The sequence below is a fragment of the Thalassophryne amazonica genome, chromosome 1 (genome assembly GCF_902500255.1).
Source record: "Thalassophryne amazonica chromosome 1, fThaAma1.1, whole genome shotgun sequence".
In the NCBI taxonomy this organism is placed as follows: Eukaryota; Metazoa; Chordata; class Actinopteri; order Batrachoidiformes; family Batrachoididae; genus Thalassophryne; species Thalassophryne amazonica.
In genome coordinates, this window is record NC_047103.1 from 37,328,415 (window position 1) to 37,353,165 (window position 24,751).

The window sequence follows — 24,751 nt, forward strand, 5'->3', positions numbered from 1 at the left end:
AAGAGACATGAAAAGCTATAGGACTGAGTTTTATACAACTTGAATAATATTGTCAGTACGCTGACTGCCAAACTGTGTAACGAATCTTCTGCCAGAATATTCGATAAAGCCTTTTTATCCCATTGTTTGTCTGTCAGTCTGCATTTTGCATCCTACCACCTTCTATGCCCAGCATCCTTGAATCCTGACAATGAACTGGCCAGTACCAGGATGCAGCAGACTCACACCCAGCCATGGATCTGGACATTGCTGTCATTAAGGACATTTTTTCCCAAAATTAAATTTTTCTTTAAGTGCTTTCACTCCTGTGACACCCGAAGCAAAATTTTGATTTTCTAGACAAAACTTTGGACTTGGGTGAGGCCAACATCTGGTTGCACCAGTTCTTCCCAGAATTATAGTGCAGCAGATAACAGAATATTTGCAGAGGAGTCCTTCAAATCCGGTTACAAGCACCAAAGTTTGACTGTATACCTTTTGGTACATATTTTAGAAAATAACATTAGCCATTTGAATTTTCAATAGGGGGCCAAGTAGGGGTCAATTGAAGAACTGCATAGGGGTAAAAAAAAAATGTTCCAATCATATTGAAAGCTATACCACATTATGTGTGTGATCACAAAGATTCCAAAAAAGGTATAGTTTGGACTATCTGTGACTGAATGTTCTGGAGTTATTGGGTAAAAACAGCAAGCATGGTGACAAAGTCACTTTCAGTTTGTGCAGGGGTCAAAAATTAAAGTTGCTCCAATTATGGTAAAACATGATGCAAATATTAGTTGAGTTAGTAGGATTTTAAAAAGGAATAGTTTGCACCATGTGTTATGCTTAGTTATGTTACTGGGTAACATATGTCAAATGTCATAGAATCCAATGGACGTCGACATTGTTTGACCTTTACTTTGGAGACCAAACATTCACCACAGTCAGAACTATTCCATTTGTTAATCCTATTAGTTCAACCAATAATTTGCACCACATTTTACCAAAACTGGAGCAACTTTAACTTTTGACCCCTGTACAAACTGAAATTGACCTTTGTCACCATTCTTGCTGTTTTTACCCCATAACTCCAGAACATTCAGTTATAGATAAAGTATACCTTTTTGGAATCATTGTGATCGGACACATAATGTGGTATAGCTTTCAATATGATTGGAACATTTTTTTTTTTTTTTTTTTACCCCTATGCAGTTATTCAATTGACCCCTAGTTGGCCGCCTATTGAAAATTCAAATGGCTAACGTTATTTTTCTACAATATGTACCAAAAGGTATACAGGCAAATTTTGGTGCTTGTAACCGGATTTAAATTATTCTTAGCGTTATCTGCTGTACTATTAGAGGATCTGGATGGTTTATTCGCTGCTGGGACCCTTCCAGCCTGGGTAAGACTGCCCGAGTTGCTCCTGCCATCCAGCCACCTGCTCGCAGTCGATGAGTCCGAATGGGTGGACCTTGACAATGACACCTCATCAGAGACAGAAGGTTCTGATCTACAGAACACAGCCACTATATTTTTCAAGATTCAGGGCCTATTTTATGAATTTTTGGATAGTCCATATCAGCAGACCAGGTGCCAAATTTTTTCTACATTAGACCAGATCCTGCAGGTCCAGCCAGAGATCATGTCTGCTTACCCAGACCTGGCAAACACAAAGCTCTGTTCAAGCAAGGTCGGGTTCCACCATACATCGAGGATCCGATGGACTTTCTTTTTGAATCTGAAATTTATGATTCATGCCTTGATACACCGCAAGTAATCACACTGTCTGTGGCAGCAGTCACGCCCCCTCAGTTGGTCACACCGATCATGCCTTGTCAGCCACCTGCACCAGTTCTATGGCATTCTTCTGCGCAGAAACCAGTTGAGCAGAATCAGCCTGGAGGGTCGGCTCCGCAGCCATGTGCTGCACTGACACTGGCTGCACCTACACCGGTCCCACGAAAGCTTCATGCACCTCTGTTAAAGCCTGTGGCATCTACAACCTCTTTGCTTATGGAAATGGAAGCTTTTATGCTGCCTGACTTGACCCCAACGGTTACATCCCCTGCAGGGCCATCAGGAAAGTTCATGTTACCACAGCAGCAGGCGACACCTGCTCTGCCTTCATCAGCGTGCCAGCGCCGGGAATCGCCAATCCTGACTCCTCAGCATTTCTCAGGACGGGTTTCAGCTGCTCCACTTCTGCCTCCAGCTGCACACACAGCACAGTCAGAAGCAGTCCTGCCACGCCCACCTACACAGCCCTTGGTGGCGCTGGATGAAGCAGTGCCAATGCTATCCGCTTTGTCCAATCTGCCAGCTGAACCGCTGGAGAAATTCACGCAGCCACAACTAATGTCATCAGAAACTTCTGAGAAAAGCACATTTCCAAAGTCATCAGCAGCCGGTTGAACCAGCACCTGCAAACCCCAAGGTCATCCGCAGCTAAAGCAAATGCCACTGAATGCACCAGCGCGAGCCATGTTGTCCAACCCGCCAGCTGAATTTAGCAGCTTTTTTTTTTTCCCAGTGTAGTTTTTTTTTTGTTGTTGTTTTTTATTTTCTGCAGTTCTCACGACTATACACTCAGGGGGGTTCTTTGATCCATTTGTCCTTTGATCAGTCAAGTTCTTTCTTCACGTTTCTATTCTGCATTTCTGTTTTTAATTGCCCCCTTCGTTTTTTTTTTTTTTTGTAGGTTTTTTACTGTTTGCATTCTTTTTTAAACAGTTTTGTTTGTTATTCAGAATTTTTCCTAGTTTGTTAGTCTTCCATGGCCCACATAGTATTTCTATTTTTGGTTCCTAAATTAAGCTTGTTGGGTCCTCAAGTCTTGTCTCTGTGTACTTTCTTTATTGTTCAGTTGTTGAGTTATTAGTTATTTATCGCCTCTGGGATATGTCCTTTTATCGGTTCTTTCACACATTATTTTTGGGTTTTGTTGGGTCTTTGTTCTCAGTGCCCTTCCCCAGTTCACTTCCTTTGCCTGACAAATATTGCATTATTGATTTATTTTGAAATCCAACTGATCATACAGTAATGGGTTTCTATTTATGTAGATAAATAGATGGTGATAGTACCAACCTGCGAATTAGGATTAGGAATTCTCTATTACTGTTTAATTTGCCTGCATTGACTAACAATGTATTAAAACAACCCCACGAAGTGTACAAATGACACAGTCATCCCTGCTTAGTGCTACAACCCCTGGCAATAATTATGGAATCACCGGCCTCGGACGATGTTCATTCAGTTGTTTAATTTTGTAGAAAAAAAGCAGATCACAGACATGACACAAAACTAAAGTCATTTCAAATGGCAACTTTCTGGCTTGAAGAAACACTATAAGAAATCAGGAAAAAAAATTGTGGCAGTCAGTAATGGTTACTTTTTTAGACCAAGCAGAGGGGAAAAAAAAATATGGACTCACTCAATTCTGAGGAATAAATTATGGAATCACCCTGTAAATTTTCATCCCCAAAACTAACACCTGCATCAAATCAGATCTGCTCGTTAGTCTGCATCTAGAAAGGAGTGGTCACACCTTGGAGAGCTGTTGCACCAAGTGGACTGACATGAATCATGGCTCCAACACGAGAGATGTCAATTGAAACAAAGGAGAGGATTATCAAACTCTTAAAAGAGGGTAAATCATCACGCAATGTTGCAAAAGATGTTGGTTGTTCACAGTCAGTTGTGTCTAAACTCTGGACCAAATACAAACAACATGGGAAGGTTGTTAAAGGCAAACATACTGGTAGACCAAGGAAGACATCAAAGCGTCAAGACAGAAAATTTAAAGCAATATGTCTCAAAAATCGAAAATGCACAACAAAACAAATGAGGAACGAATGGGAGGAAACTGGAGTCAACGTCTGTGACCGAACTGTAAGAAACTGCCTAAAGGAAATGGGATTTACATACAGAAAAGCTAAACGAAAGCCATCATTAACACCTAAACAGAAAAAAAATAAGGTTACAATGGGCTAAGGAAAAGCAATCGTGGACTGTGGATGACTGGATGAAAGTCATATTCAGTGATGAATCTCAAATCTGCATTGGGCAAGGTGATGATGCTGGAACTTTTGTTTGGTGCCGTTCCATTGAGATTTATAAAGATGACTGCCTGAAGAGAACATGTAAATTTCCACAGTCATTGATGATATGGGGCTGCATGTCAGGTAAAGGCCCTGGAGAGATGGCTGTCATTACATCATCAATAAATGCACAAGTTTACGTTGATATTTTGGACACTTTTCTTATCCCATCAATTGAAAGGATATTTGGGGATGATGAAATCATTTTTCAAGATGATAATGCATCTTGCCATAGAGCAAAAACTGTGAAAACATTCCTTGCAAAAATACACATAGGGTCAATGTCATGGCCTGCAAATAGTTCGGATCTTAATCCAATTGAAAATCTTTGGTGGAAGTTGAAGAAAAAGGTCCATGACAAGGCTCCAACCTGCAAAGCTGATCTGGCAAACAGCAATCAGAGAAAGTTGGAGCCAGACTGATGAAGAGTACTGTTTGTCACTCATTAAGTCCATGCCTCAGAGACTGCAAGCTGTTATAAAAGCCAGAGGTGGTGCAACAAAATACTAGTGATGTGTTGGAGCGTTCTTTTGTTTTTCATGATTCCATAATTTTTTCCTCAGAATTGAGTGATTCCATATTTTTTTTCCCTTTGCTTGGTCTAAAAAAGTAACCGTTACTGACTGCCACAATTTTTTTTTCCTGATTTCTTATAGTGTTTCTTAAAGCCAGAAAGTTGCCATTTGAAATGACTTTAGTTTTTGTGTCATGTTTGTGATCTGCTTTTTTTCTACAAAATTAAACAACTGAATGAACATCCTCCGAGGCCGGTGATTCCATAATTTTTGCCAGGGGTTGTAGAATAACAGGAAACTGAGCCAACTTGTTGTGCACGGACGTCCACTGCATGCACGCCACAGTTGTGTGTATATAGCCAGTTTCCTATCAAGTATCTTGAGTTTGATTAATCACTCAGTAGAGGCCACAGACTCTGACATGGGTGGAACCCATTTCCAAAGCTCAACTAATAAATGAAGTCTGGCATTTGTTATCTATACCTGCTTAAGGATCATGAGGAAGTCTATCCCAGCATATGATTGGCAAAATTCAGCCATTTTAAAATATAACATTGCAAATCTCAGTGAAGACAGCATGGTGGCTTAGTAGCACTGTTGCCTCACAGCAAGAAAACATCACAACACAGAAACATACATGCTGCTTAACATAGTTCTGCCTTACTGAATGTAACAATAAAAACTTTATTTGCTCAGATTAACAGAAAATCTAAAAAGGAATGTTGTATCCATTAGTTGTGGCTTGTGGAAGTGTGTACAGGGAGGTATATTGAAATGTCAATGCCGTGGGTGGGAGCTTTCTGACAAAATGGACTGTGCTTCCTGAAAAACCCATTTATTATAGCGATTTGACAGATAAATTAATTCAGAGCATTGATTCTTGTACAGTCTTTGACCACATGATTCACAGATGTTTTCCTGTTTGTAAGAATAAGAGACACACCAGCAAATTAAAGAGAAGCACGCTGCTTTGCTCTAATCAAGAGCATATACAAGGGTTGACTACAGCAGTGTATTTGCCATGGATTTGGCCATCTGAGGGTGCTTTATTACATCAGTATAATTTGACATTAAATGGAATGTTTTGGAATTCAGGATCAGTGCAATTAAAACAACAAAGCGGTATAGGTGCAACACCCACTCATTACACGGCGAAATAAATCCAGTTAGGGCTGCAGCTATCGAATATTTTTGGAATCGAGTATTCTATCAATTATTTTATTGATTAATCAAGTAATCCGATAAAAAAGTACTTTTGTATTTTTAAACAATATCAGTATTGGCAGGGCTCTCTCTGAGCAATGGCACAATGTCGCTGTGCCATCATGCAGATTTTTAAGTTTAGGATGTTGTCTCTCTCTGTTTTTCCAGATAATTATTTATTTTTCACATTATTAAGAGTTTTGGAGCTTTGCCAAACCATAAGCCCAGGCGCTCTGAAATCTTCAGTCTGCGGACAGGACATTCTTTTTTTTCTTATTGCACATTTCATTTGCACTTTTTATTACTGTGATTTATTCAGTGTTTAGTGTATATGTCTACATGTCGTACAGAGCAGCTCAAACCGAAGTCAAATTCCTTGTTTTCTGTGGATACTTGGCGAATAACAAAGCCTTTGAAAAAAACGCCTGTGGAGTGCAACATTTCCACAACAGCTGCACTGATAAATTAACTCTACAGCCTGTTGATCAAAATTATCAAATCTAAATATAGGCTTTTTTTTTTTTGAATAGTTAAACATGATCAATATAAAGTGCGCTTCCTTTCGCTTCATCTGCGGAGGTGGAGAGCAGCCAGTGGAGCAAACCACGTTCTAAAATATATATATATATATATATATATATATATATATATATAAACACACTGCTTCACTTTAAATGCCTAATAAGTGCATGAATGCATAAACTTGTAGCATCGCCTGCTACATTAAAGCTTACATTAGTTATGGGCATGCTCTACGGTCTTCGTCTCGGTTTTTTGTGGGGGCGTTACAGTGCCACCTACAGGCCTGGCATATGTACTACAGCTTTAAACAAAGCTTGCCTCGAACATTTTTTGTAATCGAATTATTCGAATTACTCGATTAATCGTTTCAGGATTTTAAACCATGACATCATCATGTGTTACTAATGTAATCTTTGTGACTGTGGTCCCAGCTCTCTTCAGGTTATTGACCAGGTCCTCCTGTGTAGTTCTGAGCTTTCTCAGAATCATCCTTACCCCACAAAGTGAGATCTTGCATGGAATCCCAGAACGAGGGAGATTGACAGTCATCTTGTGTTTCTTCCACTTTCTAATAAATAATCATAACAGTTGTTGTCTTCTACCAAGCTGCTTGCCTGTTGTCCTGTAGTCCATCCCAGCCTTGTGTATGTCTACAGTTTTGTCCCTGGTGTCCTTAGACAGCTCTTTGGTCTTGGCTGTGGTGGACAGGTTGGAGTGTGATTGATTGAGTGTATGAACAGGTGTCTTTTGTACAGGTAACAAGTTCAAACAGGTGCAATTAATACAGGTAAAGAGTGCAGAATAAGAGGGCTTCTTAAAGAAAAATTAACAGGTCTGTGTGAGCCAGAATTCTTGCTGGTTGGTAGGTGTTCAAATACTTATTTGCAGCAGTAACATACAAATAAATTATGAAAAAATCATACATTGTGATTTCCGGATTTTTTTTTTATTTTTATTTTTTTTAGATTATGTCTCTCACAGTGTACATGCACCTAAGATGAGAATTTCAGACCCCTTCATGATTTCTAAGTGGGAGAACTTGCAAAACTGCAGGGTGTTCAAATACTTATTTTCCTCACTGTATATGAATTCACATGTGTTTAGTAGTAACCAGAGGTGGGACTAAGTCACCATCAAGTCACTCTCAAGTCATGAATCAACAAGTCCCAAGTCAAGTCTCAAGTCATGCTGACCACCAATTGTTTGCAAGCTGACTTGAGACTTGACTTGGGACTTGCAGATTGATGACTTCAGAATGACTTGACAGTGACTTTCTCCCACCTCTAGTAGTAACCATTCTTAACTAATTCCTTGGGAAGAGTCGTCATAAATTTCTCCTCGATATAAGTTCAAGGGCTAAGTTTGGCCTGGGTTTCTGCTTTTGTCAAACACAAATAACTTTGTCATTGGTTCACCCTCAGTCATTCCAGCATGTTTGGTCCAAATCAGATCAGAACTCTTTGAGTTACTTTCATGGGCGTCACTAGACCCCTTTTACTGGGAGACATGCCCCAGTATAGAGATGCCTTTTTTATTTTTACCAAATAAAGCTACAACTTTATCGAGCTATGCTAGTTCAGAGACACCCGGTGTCGCAAACCGAATGGTCCCCCCAAACATTGGTCCCACCCTGTCTTCACTGCACATGCTTCATTTTGGATCACAGCAGCACGTCTGAGACAGTCTCTTCACCCAAAGTGATCAAATTGATTAATGGGATTATTAACCATCAGGTGACAAGATAAAACCTCTTATATCATTCTAAAGTCAGTTTTAAGCAGAAACAAGGCCATTTTAAGCAGAAAGGGGGCAATATTTTGTGACGCTTTAAAATGGCCGATGCACAGTGAATGTATCAGGTAGCAGCCCGTGTAGCTGCGTCGCTCTGATTGCTTCCTCCATCGTTTATGATGAAATAATGCTGAATTTATGTGGAAATGATTGTTGTACAAAAGCTTCAGGCACAGTTGTATGCAAAGGTTTGGGCACCCCTGATAATTTTCATGATTTTCCTTTATAAATCATTGGTTGTCTGGATCATAGATTTTGGTTAAGTATATAATATAGCAGATGAACACACTGATATTTGAGAAGCGAAATGATGTTTCTAGTATTTACGGAAAGTGTGCAATAATTATTTAACCAAAATTAGGCACGTGCATTAATTTGGGCACCCTTGTCATTTAATTGATTTAAATACATTTAGCACTAATTATTGGAGGACAAAATTGGTTTGGTAAGATCATTGACCCTTGACCTTCTTACACAGGTGAATCCAATCATGAGAAAGGGTACTTAAGGTGCCCAATTGCAAATGTTTCCCCTCTTTGCATCTCTTCTAATAAGTGGCAACTTGGGAGCCTCTAAACACCTCTCAAATGACCTGAAAACAAAGATTGTTCAAGATCATGGTTTAGGGGAAGGATACATGAGGCTATCTCAGAGATTTCAGCTGTCAGTTTCCACTGTGAGGAACGTAGTGAGGAAATGGAAGACCGCAGACACAGCACTAGTTAAGGCCCAAAGTGGCAGACCAAGAAAAATCTCAGATAAGCTGAAGCGAAGAATGGTGAGAACAGTCATAGTCAACCCACAGACCTGCTCCAAAGACCTACAACATGATCTTGCTGCAGATGATGTCTCTGTGCATCATTCAACTATACGGCGCACTTTGCACAAAGAGATGCTGTCATGCAGAGGAAGCCTTTTCTGCGTTCACACCACAAACAGTCATTTGAGGTATGCTAAAGCACATTGGACAAGCCAGCTTCATTTTGGAATAAGGTGCTGTGGACTGATCAAACTAAAATTGAGTTATTTGGACCTAACAAGGGGCGGTATGCATGGCTGAAAAAGAACACAGCATTCCAAGAAAAACACTTGCTACCTACAGTAAAATTTCAGAAGAAGTCGGTTTCAGCATTTTATCCGGATATTCCACTGTTAAAGGAGATTTTTTTAATGAAAGACGTGCGGGCGGATTGCAGCGTCGGCTCGCAGCCGCCGCGACGCTCCGCCACAGGAAAAACACCTCTGTTGGAAGCCTTAAGGACAAGTTGGAACATGTCCAGCTGTTAAACAATTTCTCATATACTCACTCTGCTGAAAGCCATCAAAAGCCGCCTGGATTTTACAAATGGTTATCAACACGGAGGTGTTTTTCCTGTGCCGCCGCACCACGCCGGCTGCGTCCCGACGCGCGGACCCATCCACACGTCTTTCATTAAAAAAATCTCCTTTAACAGTGGAATATCCGGATAAAATGCTGAAACCGACTTCTTCTGAAACTTCTCTGTTCTCTCACGACGTCCTGGATCAATAGAGTCTGAAATGTGGAGGTTTTAAGCTTGAAACAGGCTGATGACGGCGCCTGAGAGCGCTGCGCGATGTCTCCCACTGTGGGAAGTCCTTAAAGCGACAGTGTCACCTCAAAATCTCTCATCAGCTGTTAAAATTTTTACCGAAAACCAGCTTAATTTTTCAAACCGTGTCCACTTCGATGTGTCTCACAGGTTTAGAAAAAATTTTGATCAAACAAAGCGCCAGTCTCTCAGCAACATCTCAGACAAAGGAATTCCGACGAGGGGCTGGACGACTCCTCCCACAAGGAGTGCTCACAGGCGAATGACGTCACCGACAGGCGTGGAAAAACTCATGCATGTGCACGAGGGTTCAAGCATGTCTGACGTAAAAACATATGAATGAAATCCATATAGTTTTTGAAAAAAATAAAAAGGACCTATACTTTATGGACAGACCTTGTATTTTAAAAAGCCCAATTTCAGTTTCAGCTTAGAAACAAGTTTATCTGTGCAATTTAAAGGACAGGTTCTCATCTAGCATAATGCCTAAGTATTTATAAGATGTGACCATTTCAATTTCAACCCCATGAACAGTTGGCAACCTCTGAAGGTGAGATGGAAGCAGGGTCTTTGATTTTTCTGCATTCAGGACTAACTTATGCTGAGTCAAATGGGACTGAACAGTATCATAGGCTGACTGCAGGAACTCAAGGGATTTTAAAACTGAAGCAGACTAACAATAAATTACTGTATTATCAGCATAAAAATGGGACACAGCATTAGACAGATTATCACAAAGATTATGCACATAAATTGTGAACAACAGAGGCCCTAATATGGAGCCTTGAGGCATGCTCTTTAGAACAGGGAGGAAAGAAGAAGGAGACCCAGCAGCCTGGACACACTGTGTTCTATCTGATAAATAATTCAAGAATCAGCTAACAGCCTGGTTAGATAAGCCAATCTTGTGGAGTCTGTCTGCCAGGATAACATGCTCGACTGTGTCAGATGCCTTTGACAAGTTGATAAAAAAGGGCTGCACAATATTTTCGGCTGTCTAGTGCCTCTCTGATTTCGTCTACTACTTTAACAGCAGCAGTTATTGTACCGTGCCGTTTACGAAAACCTGACAAGTATTATGAGAGAAGCCCATATGCATCTAAAAAAAATTGAAGTTGTTTATCGAGCAGCTTTTCTAAAACTTTAGAGAGAACACACAATTTAGCAATCAGCCCATAGTTGTTAACTATGGAGGGATCACTACCTTTCAGCAGGGGGAGAATTTGAACAGACCTTCATATTCTCAAAATCTCATTTTCAGAAAGTATAAGATTAAAAATATCACATAGAGGTTCTGCTATAAGTCTGCAGCTGACCTCAAAAAGAAAGGCTTGAGGTTTCCAGGTCTGGCAGACTTACTTAAATCCAACTGCTGTAAAGCCCTGTGGACCTTGGTTACATCAAAAGGAGTCAGATCAAATCCTGAAGCCATGGTGTTAATAGGTGGTGACTGAGGGCAACCCCACTGCACATTCAATTGATGTGGCTGTGAGGACTCAAGTAGAAATCGCGAAGAAACAAAGTGATCATTAAAATAATAAAGAATGGCTTATTTGTCAATTAAAATATGTGCATGTTTTACGAAGCAAGCAGGCAATTCATCTGTGGTTTCATCGCCAAATGAAGATTTGATGACTTTCCAGCACTTGTTGGGATCATTTAGGTTACAAGTAGTGCTATCAACATAAAAATCAAATTTAGTCTTTTTAAAAAGGGAAGTAAAGTGATTTCTGAGCAATCACCCTGGGATTTAGAATTTCTGACCTTAGCCTATCATCCCACTGGACCACTCAGGGGAGAAACAAGGATTATTTATACCCTTCACTCTAAGTTTGCGGAGAGGGACGTGTCTATTTATAATAATGCTAAAAGCATCATAAAAGTACTTCCAGGCCATGTTTATATCATTCAAAATTAGATCCTGGTCCAATCAAAATGCCATAAATCATCATGAAAACCCTGTTCACAGAAATGTGTTTAATCACATTTAAGAATAATACATCACCATAATTTTGGGTGCTTAGCTCGTCTGATAGTGGCTATAACACAATATTGCTATGCCACCACCTTTTCTGGGGCAGTCACAATGAAAAACATTGTAACCTTTAATAGCAGTGTCTTTGTCTGTGATGGATTTATTTAGCCAGGTGTCAAATAAGCCAAGAATGTCAGTATCAGTCAATTTAGCCCAGATTTTAACTAAGTCAAGTTTTGGCAATATACTTCTAAGATTTAGGTGTATAACAACAAGCCCTAATCTAGATTTACAACCCCAATTCCAATGAAGTTGAGACGTTGTGTGAAATGTAAATAACAACAGAATACAATGATTTGCAAATCCTCTTCAACTGATAGTCAATTGAATACCCTGCAAAAACAAGATATTTAATGTTCAAACTGATAAACTTTATTGTTTTTGTTCATATATTTGCTCATTTTGAAATGGATGCCTGCAACACATTTCAAAAAAGCTGGGACAGTGGTATTTGTGTTACATCACATTTCCTTCTAACAACACTCAATAAGCATTTGGGAACTGAGGACACTAATTGTGTGTCATGAATGGATATAAAAGGAGCATTCCCAAAAGTCTCAGCCATTCATAAGCAAAGATGGGGTGAGGATCACCACTTTGTGAACAACTGCATGAAAAAAATAGTCCAACGGTTTAAGAACAATGTTTCTCAGCATTCAGTTGCAAGGAATTTAGGGACTCCATCATCTACAGTCCATGATATAATCAGAAGATTCAGAGAATCTGGAGAACTTTCTACACGTAAGAGGCAAGGCCGAAAACCAACATTGAATGCCCGTGACCTTCGATCCCTCAGGTGGCACTGCATTAAAAACCAACATCATTGTGTAAAGGATCAGAAAACCATTGTCATTTAACACAGTTTGTCGCTACATCTACAAGTGCAAGTTAAAACACTGCCATACAAAGCGAATGCCATACATCAACAACATCCATAAATTCCGCTGCCTTCTCTGGGCCCAAGCTCATTTGAAATGGACAGACACAAAGTGGAAAAGTGTGCTGTGGTCTGATGAGTCCACATTTCAAATTGTTTTGGAAATGGACGTCATGTCTTCCGGACAAAAGAGGAAAAAGACCATCCAGATTGTTTCCAGCACTAAGTTCAAATGCCAGCATCTGTGATGGTATAGGGGTGTGTTAGTGCCCACAGCATGGGCAACTTACACATCTGTGATGGCACCATCAGTGCTGAAAGGTACATCCAGGTTTTGGAGCAACACATGCTGCCATCCAAGTAACGTCTTTTTCTGGGACGTCCCTGCTTATTTCAGCAAGACAATGCCAAGCCACATTCTGCACGTGTTAGCGTGGCTTCGAAGTAAAAGAGTGCGGGTACTAGACTGGTCTGCCTGCAGTCCACACCTGTCACCCATTGAAAATGTTTGACGCATTATGAAGTGCAAAATAAGACAATGGAGACCCCAGACTGTTGAACAACTGAAGTCATACATCAAGCCAGAACGGGAAAGAATTCCACCTACAAAACTTCAACAATTAGTGTCCTCAGTTCCCAAACACTTATTGAGTGTTGTCAGAAGGAAAGGTGATGTAACACAGTGGTAAACATACCACTGTCCCAGCTTTTTTGAAATGTGTTGCAGGCATCCATTTAAAAATGAGCAAATATTTGCACAAAACAATAAAGTTCATCAGTTTGAACATTAAATATCTTGTCTTTGCGGTGTATTCAATTGAATATAGGTTGAAGAGGATTTGCAAATCATTGTATTCTCTTTTTATTTACATTTTACACAGCGTCCCAACTTCATTGGAATTGGGGTTGTAAAATCCATTGGAGTACTCGGACAGTTTATCAGGGCCGGTTGAGTTCAATGTTACCAGACAGTAAAAGCAAAAGAAAGCTAAAACATTTTGTCCTCACAGGGTGTGTAGGTACTTGTTGATACTATGCCTATACCTTGGACTACCAGGATTTGGGGAATAAGAATAAAATGATAACAACCAGTCATATGCATTAAATAGTACAACAAAATGGGGCAAAATGACATAATGAGGTCCAGGTGGGAGAGAACTTGAAGCACAGTCTTCCCTGCATTCAATAGGATGCCAACTGTTCCCAACCACTTCAAGTTCGCTGATGGCAGGCAGAGAAAAAAGAGCCAGAAGAGCAAGCACTACCTTTGCCATGATGAAATTCAATGGCTGAGTGCAGCTAGTTGTAACAACACTGGTGGAGGCTAGCAAGGCTAACAAGTATGATGTAAATTAACGGAGTTAAATAAATAAATAAATACAAATTGAAAATGAATGAATGAATTTCAACAAACTGTGTAAAATGCAAAATATAATTGAAAAAAATATAATTTATTGTATCATTCCCACAGTATTAGCACTGTATCATGATATGATTTAGAGCAAAATGATCTTTCTTTAATGCAGAATGTTTAGATTGACGTTCCAGTAAACTAGATCAGTGAAAGCTCATTTAATAACTAATGTGCAACTTCCTCTTTACCCATAAAGATCCGGTATAAAAGCAATGAGCCCATGTGGGAAGAAGCATTTTCATTCCTTGTTCACAATCCCAGGAGGCAGGAGCTGGAAGTGGAGGTAACGCAACTCATTTATAATATTACCTTTCTATTTTTCATAAGCTTTGCATATAAAGTGGTGGAAGTTGCTGACGGGTGCTAATGCAGGTCATCTTTTCTTATGCACAGGTAAAAGATGATAAGCACAAATGCACCTTGGGGAATCTGGCAGTGCCTTTGAGTGGCCTTTTGGCGGAGGAGGACATGACGCTGACTCAGTGCTTTCCGCTCAAGAATTCTGGACCCAGCTCCACCATCAAACTGAAGATGGCCCTGAGGGTAAAAATGGACTGCAACACTTCTCGCTGCTTGTGCACCCGCTGGAGTGTTCAGCTGAAGAAACCACACCATATGTTTCAGATCTGCTGACTCAAACCTGTAGGACCATGAGAATATTACAGGGTGGTGTGGTTGAAGTATTGCATTGTCAGCAGCATACAAATATTATTTATTCAAATTATTCACAACACTTATTGCTGCCAGTGCATTTATGTTTGGATGATTTACCCAAAGCATTGGTGAAAAATTCAAAACCCTTACATGGAGGATTAAGAGTAACTGAAGAGAATTTAAATTTAAACTGGGATTGAGCCAGAAATTGCAAAATGAAATTAGAAATTAGATTAAGAATTGTTAAAGTATTCACATGTTTATTTCAGTATTAAGTTTGTAAGAATTAAACTTAGATTATCTTGAATCAAATTCAACTTATTACATTCCAAGGTAATAGTACCCATTGCTCTGAAGCAAGCAGTAAGCTTTGATGGCCTCAGATGAAGTCCGTTCAGACTTTTACCAGCTATCGGTAGCCTGACCAGTTAAGCCCCGTTCACTGTCACGATTACTGAAAAAATAAGCAGCTCATAACTTTTAATGCCCACACTAAAGTGCAGTGCATCCAGAAAGCATTCACAGCGCTTCACTTTTTCCATAATTTATGTTAGAGCCTTATTCCAAAATAGATGAAATTCATTTTTTTTCCTCAAAATTCTACACACAATACCCCATAATGAAAATGTTTTAAAAAATGTTTTAGATTTTTGCAAATTTATTAATAAAAAAACCCCGAGATGTCACATGTACATACGTATTCACAGCCTTTGCCATGAAGCTGAAAATTGAGCTCAGGTGCATCCTGTTTCCACTGATCATACTTGAGATGTTTCTACAGCTTAATTAGAGTCCACCTGGGGTAAATTCAGTTGATTGGACATGATTTGGAGAGACACACACCTGTCTACATATAAGGTCCCACAGCTGACAGTGCATGTCAGAACACAAATCTGTCTAGAGGCACAAATCTGGGGAAGGTTACAGAAACATTTCTGCTGCTTTGAAGGTCCCAGTGAGCACAGTAGCCTCCATCATCCGTAAACGGAAGACGTTTGGATCCAACAGGACTCTTCCTAGAGCTGGCCGACTGTCTAAACTGAGTGATCGAGGTAGAAGGCCCTTAGTCGGGGAGGTGACCAAGAACCAGATGGTCAGTCTGTCAGAGCTCCAGCATCCCTCTGTGGAGAGAGGAGAACATTCAAGAAGGACAACCAACTCTGCAGCAATCCACCAATCAGACCTGTATGGTAGAGTAGCCAGACGGAAGCCACTCCTTAGTAAAAGGCACATGGCAGCCAGCCTGGAGTTTACTAAAAGGCACCTGAAGGACTCTCAGACCATGAGAAGCAAAGTTCTCAGGCCTGATGAGACAAAGATTAAACTCTTTGGCGTGAATGCCAGGTGTCATGTTTGCAGGAAACAAGGCACCATCCCTACAATGAAGCATGGTGGTGGCAGCATCATGCTGTGGGGATGTTTATCAGGGGCAGAAACTGGGAAACTAGTCAGGATTGAGGGAAAGATGAATACAGCAATGTACAGAGACATCCTGGATGAAAACCTGCTCCAGAGTGCTCTTGACCTCAGACTGGGGCAACAGTTTATTTTTCAGCAGGACAGTGACCCTAAGCACAAGGCCAAGATATCAAAGGAGTGGTTTCAGGACAACTCTGTGAATGTCCTTGAGTGGCCCAGCCAGAGTCCAGACCTGAATCTGATTGAACATCTCTGGAGAGATCTGAAAATGGCTGTGCACCGACGCTCCCCATCCAACCTGATGGAGTTTGAGAGGTGCTGCAAAGAGGAATGGGCAAAACTGCCCAAAGATAGGTGCACCAAGCTTGAGGCATCATATTCAAGAAGACTTGAGGCTGTAATTGCTGCCAAAGGTGCATCAACAAAGTATTGAGCAAAGGGTGTGAATACTTATGTTCACGTGGCATTTTAGTTTTTTTTTTTTTTTTAATAAATTTGGGGAAAAAAAAACTTTTTCATAATGTCATTGTGGGTGTTGTGAGTAGAATTTTTGAGGCAGAAAAATGAATTTACTTCATTTTGGAATGAGGCTGTAACATAACAAAATGTGGAAAAACTGAAGCACTGTGAATACTTTCCGGATGCGCTGTAAATTGTGAGAAGAACCACTGTACAGTACCCAAAATATGATTTAATAAACACTCGCACCAAGGTTAGCCTGTTAGGTTTGCTGGTTTGGACTCTAAGAGAGGGGTGTGTTTAGGCGTCTTTTGTCACACACTGAGCCACCCACGCTCCACGCTTTTATGCATCAACGAGTTCATCATGACATAGCCAGAATCAGCTCTACTGCTGCTGTCAACATGAGGACGCCCAAACATCAGCTTCATACCGGCTGTTTTAGGTCTTTGCAGAAAACCTGTGGGTGGCATTATGCAGACTTTGGCCAGTATCCGGTCTGAGGTCTCAGTCTATCGTCTGAGAACATGAATGACTATGGCAATGTGACATTTGACCCCAATGACATTCATCTTCACCCAAATAATTTATCGCTGGGTGCCTTTGAGTGGGCAGTTTTGAATCCCCAATTTTGTGGTCACTGTTTGGCAGAACGGACCTGGGAGGAGTAGGCAAACAAACACACAGGCAGACATGGTCTTGGCCCCACTGACTGCTCTAGTTGTCGTCATGTTGGGAGTAAATGGGTAAAGAGGTGGAGGGTGGGAAAGAGCCTGCATGACCTGATTGGGATGAATGAAGCCTGAACAAGCCTCCATCTCAGAGTTACCAAACAAGCTAAAGTAACTGGTCAACCTTGGTATATTTATGTGGAATGCATGGTGGTTTTCAGGACGGGTGGCTTGGGTGTGTCTTAAAAATTATTGTCATCAAGCCACTAAGTGTTAATGCCTCAAACAAACAAAATTTAAATGACATGAAAATTTAATTCAACCACACCATTAATTATGCACACCTTTTTGCCTTAAAACATCCTAATTAGTTAAAAAAAAATCCCCCACCCACCCACCTACACACCCGCACAGTTGTGTTCGAGGGGGAAACTAGCTATACATATCAAAACCATTTTTGTACCAGGTTGTGAGCATGTTTATTTTGCCTCTAAATTTGGGTATTTTAACATGGGCTTCTCTGGGAATCTGCTTGCTTTTGGTGTCTGTCTCATGCAGCCATTCAGGGAACTGCAAATTTTTCCTGTTCTGGGTAGACTTTATTTTTGACATTCAGAGGTGGGCTTTTGACTTTTGACCCTAAGGATCTTGGGCCAATGATTGAAAAAAAAATGGACATTTGACCCCATTAACCTTTGCCATGCAAACCCTTTAAGAGCAATTCTAGGCTTGACATTCACCCACATACTGAGTTTGGTGGAATTCAGACAAATTACCTGGGCGGAGTGGGGAACCAACAGATAAACGTTTCTCAGTGTACAGTGTAATTGTGACTTTTTTGTCAGTTTAGCATTGTTCAAAGCAATTATTCACAAGGTGTGACTGACAATACTGGAATATTCAAAGAAAATACTATAAAATTTATTACTATAAAATTTTATTTATAAAATTTTAAAAGTTACTGTAGATCACTGTTTCAAGATTTTTAGGCCAACATGGGTTTGCCGCTTCTACTCAGGCTGAAAAGTGACCATAAGTATGACAAACTGCAAGCAAATAGGTTTCACTGCATCCATTAAATTGTTTAGAGGTGGTGGCCGAGAGGTAAAACAGACAGATTTGTCATCAGAGACTCCTTGTTTCACTTCCCTGTCAGACAGGCAAATCAGTAAGGTGCTCTTGAGCAAGGTCCTTCATGCCCAAGTTACTTCCAGTGCACAGTTGAGTCCTTGCTAGTTAGCACACTGACATCATTGTGTGGAGGTTCAGCATTCTGAGTGTCTGCATTAGATGGAAAGGCCCTATAGCAGTGCAGTATATTTATTTGTACACTTGGGAATTGAAGTAGGAACTAAAAGTATGACATAACTCCACTCCTGCTAATATATATTTCTGGCAGTGAATCACATTTTTAAGATCTGCAGCATAAACCATGACCATTATGCAAATATTTTCCTGTCCACCAGGTCAAGCTGAATTATTCAGTGAAGATACACATTGGGAAATATTAGGGAGAGAATATTAACTTGTTCCAATTTAGAATTTGGCATACAGTATGTAGAATTCAACAGAATTATTGTATTATAAAGCACCAAATCACAATATAACTCATACACATATAGGGTCTAAATCTTACCAACCCCATGAGCAAAGGCCAAGCAGACCATGCAGATGAAGTGTCTTTTCCAATGACACTGACAGCCTGAAGTACACACCTGCAATAAAACCCCATACTATATTTACCAATCAAAAGTTTGGACACACTTTCGTATTCGGTTGAATGGGAAAGTGTGTCCAAACCTTTGACTGGTACTGTGCATTGGTAGTCTATTGCTGATCTCACAGAGCTGTCTTCTTCTGCTGACAATGAATAATGAATAGAACAAACACACAAATTGCATTGCCCTTTAGGATACAGGCACAAACTGCGCCATAGCATATTGAATTATACCTGACCAAATAAAAATGGCTGCAGCCATATAAAAATATTGAATCACTCTGAAATAGCCTTCTGTATTGGATTGGAAGCCAGACAGTTATACGAGGTCTGTCCGTAAAGTATAGGTCCTTTTTATTTTTTTCAAAAACTATATGGATTTTATTCATATGTTTTTATGTCAGACATGCTTGAACCCTCGTGCGCATGCGTGAGTTTTTCCACGCCTGTCGGTGACGTTATTCGCCTGTGAGCACTCCTTGTGGGAGGAGTCGTCCAGCCCCTCGTCGGAATTCCTTTGTCTGAGAAGTTGCTGAGAGACTGGCGCTTTGTTTGATCAAAATTTTTTCTAAACCTGTGAGACACATCGAAGTGGACATGGTTCGAAAAATTAAGCTGGTTTTCAGTGAAAATTTTAACAGCTGATGAGAGATTTTGAGGTGATTCTGTCGCTTTAAGGACTTCCCACGGTGCGAGACGTCGCGCAGCGCTCTCAGGCAGCGTCATCAGCCTGTTTCAAGCTTAAAACCTCCACATTTCAGGCTCTATTGATCCAGGACGTCGTGAGAGAACAGAGAAGTTTCAGAAGAAGTCGGTTTCAGCATTTTATCCGGATATTCCACTGTTAAAGGAGATTTTTTTAATGAAAGACGTGCGGGTGGATTGCAGCGTCGGCTCGCAGCCACCGCGACGCTCCGTCACAGGAAAAACACCTCCGTTGGAAGCCTTAAGGACAAGTTGGAACATCTCCAGCTGATAAACAATTTCTCATATACTCACTCCACTGAAAGCCATCAAAAGCCAAGTGGATTTTAACAAATGGTTATCAACACGGAGGTGTTTTTCCTGTGCCGCCGCACCACGTCGGCTGTGTCCCGACGCGCGGACCCGTCCGCACGTCTTTCATTAAAAAAATCTCCTTTAACAGTGGAATATCCGGATAAAATACTGAAACCGACTTCTTCTGAAACTTCTCTGTTCTCTCACGACGTCCTGGATCAATAGAGCCTGAAATGTGGAGGTTTTAAGCTTGAAACAGGCTGATGACGCTGCCTGAGAGCGCAGCGCGACGTCTCGCACCGTGAAAAGTCCTTAAAGCGACAGAATCACCTCAAAATCTCTCATCAGCTGTTAAAATTTTCACTGAAAACCAGCTTAATTTTTCGAACCATGTCCACTTCGATGTGTCTCACAGGTTTAGAAAAAATTTTGATCAAACAAAGCGCCAGTCTCTCAGCAACTTCTCAGACAAAGGAATTCCGACGAGGGGCTGGACGACTCCTCCCACAAGGAGTGCTCACAGGCGAATGACGTCACCGACAGGCGTGGAAAAACTCACGCATGCGCACGAGGGTTCAAGCATGTCTGACGTAAAAACATATGAATGAAATCCATATAGTTTTTGAAAAAAATAAAAAGGACCTATACTTTGACAGCCCTCGTATAGTCTATATACCATGGATAGTCTACGAGGGAAATGGTAATAAGGTCAGTGACATTTTTGTATTTGCAAACAGCTTTTATAGAGCACCAATCTGCACTGCACAATAAATATCCATTAGACAACAATGCTTTTAAAATAATTCACAAGGCACCAAAATGTTATTTATACTGTATAGAGCTTTTTATTCGTAAATTTGCCATGCTTATATTTAACCTGAAATGCTTCACATTAACAGATTTAAATGGCTTTTTTTTTTTCCCCTACAGAATGCATTGCTAAAAGGACAAGTCCACTTTTATCAATCTTAGTTATGTTAAAACAGTGGCCTTCTTGGAAGAAGATTTTTGCAAACTACAGTGCTTTTAAATTTTTTGTACTGTATTTTTTGTAGGGCAGACATGTATGGACCAATTCTAGAATAGAATTTAAAATTCTTCTTCTTACTTATAAGGTTTTGAATAATCAGGTCCCATCTTATCTTAGGGACCTCGTAGTACCATATTACCCCATTAGAGCGCTTCGCTCTCAGACTGCGGGCTTACTTGTAGTTCCTAGGGTTTGTAAGAGTAGAATGGGAGGCAGAGCCTTCAGCTTTCAGGCTCCTCTCCTGTGGAACCAGCTCCCAATTCAGATCAGGGAGACAGACACCCTCTCTACTTTTAAGATTAGGCTTAAAACTTTCCTTTTTGCTAAAGCTTATAGTTAGGGCTGGATCAGGTGACCCTGAACCATCCCTTAGTTATGCTGCTATAGACGTAGACTGCTGGGGGGTTCCCATGATGCACTGTTTCTTTCTCTTTTTGCTCTGTATGCACCACTCTGCATTTAATCATTAGTGATCGATCTCTGCTCCCCTCCACAGCATGTCTTTTTCCTGGTTCTCTCCCTCAGCCCCAACCAGTCCCAGCAGAAGACTGCCCCTCCCTGAGCCTGGTTCTGCTGGAGGTTTCTTCCTGTTAAAAGGGAGTTTTTCCTTCCCACTGTAGCCAAGTGCTTGCTCACAGGGGGTCGTTTTGACCGTTGGGGTTTTACATAATTATTGTATGGCCTTGCCTTACAATATAGAGCGCCTTGGGGCAACTGTTTGTTGTGATTTGGCGCTATATAAATAAAATTGATTGATTGATTGATTGATATTTTTTAATACTTTATTGATCCCCGAAGGACAAATTCAGCTGTCCAGCAGCAGCACATCCACACATAGAAAAAGTCATTAAGCTGCTCTGGCAAGGAGGGGTCACAGTCAAGAATATGCTGTCTTGTAGTCAGTGATCGCCTGTAGGCCCTGCCAGAAGTTTGCTTTCGAATTTGACTCCATAGTTGGCTTTAGTCGTATTGACTGCCTTCTGGAGTTTGTATTTGAGAAGTTTGTTTTGCTCTTTGCCTGAGGGATTGCTGAGACAAAGAAGTAATGGTTTGACATGAAAATGTATTTTGCACCCTCTTCTCAGATCAAATTTTGCTGGTTGCCACGAAAAGAGTCAAGGGAAGTTTATATCATGGATATAAAGGGAATTTCATGTACCATAACTTGTTTTGTAGTGTAAGATGTTCATATTACTATCAGGTCTGGTGGGGTTTGGACTACAGCCCCTCTGCCCTGCATATCTCTGAGTACCCAACTCTCCTGGTGAGTCTTCTTGGACTCAGCCATCACATGTGTATCTGTATGTGGTGAAACTGTCAAAGTTGTTGAAACATTCACTTATCTTGGCAGTGACATTCATGTCTCTGGGTCCTCGGCATTTGAGATTGAGAGGTGTTTGGGAAGAGTTTATGGCATCTTGAGGTCACTGGACAGAGATGTTTGGGGACACTGATGTCTTTGCAGAAGAATGAAGGGCCAAGACTTGAGGGTACTGGTGCTTCCTGTCTTAAGTATGGTTGTGAGACTTGAACTCTAATGAATGACATAAGGTGGGATGACTTTGCTGCTCAGGTCTCTTTGGAGGATCCATAGCTACCACTAGAGGTGGGCGATACCAGGAATTTTGGTACTGATCCGATACCAAGTAAATACAGGCCCAGTATCGCCGATATCGATACTTTTTCATTTTTAAGCTTCATAGATCCAAAGGATCCAAAAGACCTAGGATAAAATTTTGACAAACATTGTACGTGACAACAAAATACTTTATTATCACAATCAACATTTTTGTTTAAAAAAAATAGCACTCAACACAACTTAAAATCTCCTGAGGTAGAGGGCTGACTCGAGGAGAGCGCTGAGTGGGCCAGGCTGAGCCTACATGCATGGCTGTTGGCTGGCGCCACTGAGCCACGTGACGGCGCAACAACAAAAGACCAGAGGGGGGAGGGTGCGCTGGTCCGTGTTGTGTAACACAGTCTAGCGCCGCTCTTACAGACCAAGAGTAGACTTTGATGAATCTGTGTGCACAGCAGTCAGTGCGTGCGGGAGAGGAAAAAAAGCTTGAGTATCGATCTTTTTATACGAGGATCGTTCAATATCAGTACCAGTGTTATGTGTCGACGCGGGTTGAGGAGCGGACCTGCGTCAGACAGAACCCAGCGCTACAAATAACCAGAAAAGCGGTTCCAAAAACAATATATTTATTACACCCGCTGTGCATAAAAAGTGTAAAAACAAAAATAGCGTCCTTCTGGTGGAGTGACTGTTGGCACGCTCTCCAGCGCCCCCAAGGATCAAAGCCCGGCGCTCCTGGACCCACTACCACCGCCAAACACCACCCAGGTGGACACAACAAACTGACTCTCTGTGAAACAAAGAAGAGGTGAGGTAAGTCAGCAGTTACAACAATATCTTTCAAAAGACACACGCTATCAGCAACACATTCAGGTCTGTATCTTTTTTAACTTTATGCAAATGAGCAGCTTCTCATAACAGGTGGAGGATCACTTATCCTGCACGCCACAGCAGTGAGAAGCAAGCTGCACAATTCTCATCACAATTCAAGTATACTGTGTAACAAAACACCAAGTTACTATCAACAATTAGTCAAACACTTAATTACCTTTAATGTGTGCTGACAGCATGTGTCCTCACCCTTCCTTGCTTCATGGGCTCGATGTGTCAAACACAGGCGCGGTCCTCAGCGTCTCACAAACGAACATCACAAGGTCGAGTTCCCGGCAGTTCTGCTTGAATCACACATGACTTAAATGCAGAACGCCATCCAATTATCTGCTTCAGCTGAAAGTCTTTAAGGTTGCATGTGAGCACCCGTCACAGGTGCTACACATGATGTTGATGAGGGTGAGGACTCTTCAGCCAGCACCTTCTCCACAGACAAATCAGTTTCCATGCCACCTGAAGAGCAAAGAAAAGAAAAGAACACCAAAATATCCAGCCACACCCCCCAACACACAACAACCAGCGTCGGTATCGATATTATCAATATTAGGATCAATCTGCCCACCTCTAGCTATCACTGGAATCACTGTGTCAAGTGAACCACTATTTCAGGAGATGAAAATGAGGGAAGTCAGTTATAACATTTTGGTCATGTGGCATGTTTCTTAGTATTTATATTGTGTATTTATATTTATATTTGCAAACTGTTTTTCTTTTTTACTTTCACTTTTGATACACTGTGTGCTTCTTACCCTGTGTGCTGCTATACAATGCAGCTGGAACTTCAATTTCCCTGAGGGAGTCTTCCCAAGAGATCAATAAAGTTCTGTCTAATCTGATCTTTAAGCAAGATCCATCACACAATGGCCTTGGTGTTGAGGACTACAGTGACAGAAAATGATCAAGGGCTTACCCATGTTTCACCTTCCTACAGCAGATAGATGGGTTACTTTGAAGAAGTGCGGATGTTTGCCTGGGTGGTTGCCATCCAGGACTGAATGCAATTCTGCAGTGCAATATCGCAGTGAATGGCACTAGACCATGATCCCATACTTGACCTGTGGAATAATAGGCCAGGTCATTGGTGACAGATAAATTAACATTTAGCACAATTGGCTCCAATAATGATCAAACATATTTTACAAGCCTAGATAGCAATGAGTTATGTAAACAAATTGTACTCTACTTTTCATCCCATGATAATCTTGAAGAAGGTCTGTAGAGAAGAAATACTGTCATTTCAGGCAAAAAAAAAAAAAAAAAAAAAGATTTAGGTCCTTGTGCCGCAAATAGGGATGGGACATGAGGACCAGTTTCAATTGACA

The 24,751-nt window shown here is 40.9% G+C and overlaps 1 protein-coding gene across 1 annotated transcript in view; it reads left to right on the forward strand.

Moving 5' to 3' along the window:
• esyt2b (extended synaptotagmin-like protein 2b) overlaps nt 1–24,751 on the forward strand; it is a 269,639-nt gene that overhangs the window by 199,769 nt on the left and 45,119 nt on the right. The window contains exons 13-14 of the mRNA XM_034175565.1: nt 14,207–14,293; nt 14,404–14,553. Coding sequence (XP_034031456.1) covers nt 14,207–14,293; nt 14,404–14,553 — 237 coding nt within the window. The remainder of the gene's footprint in view (nt 1–14,206; nt 14,294–14,403; nt 14,554–24,751) is intronic.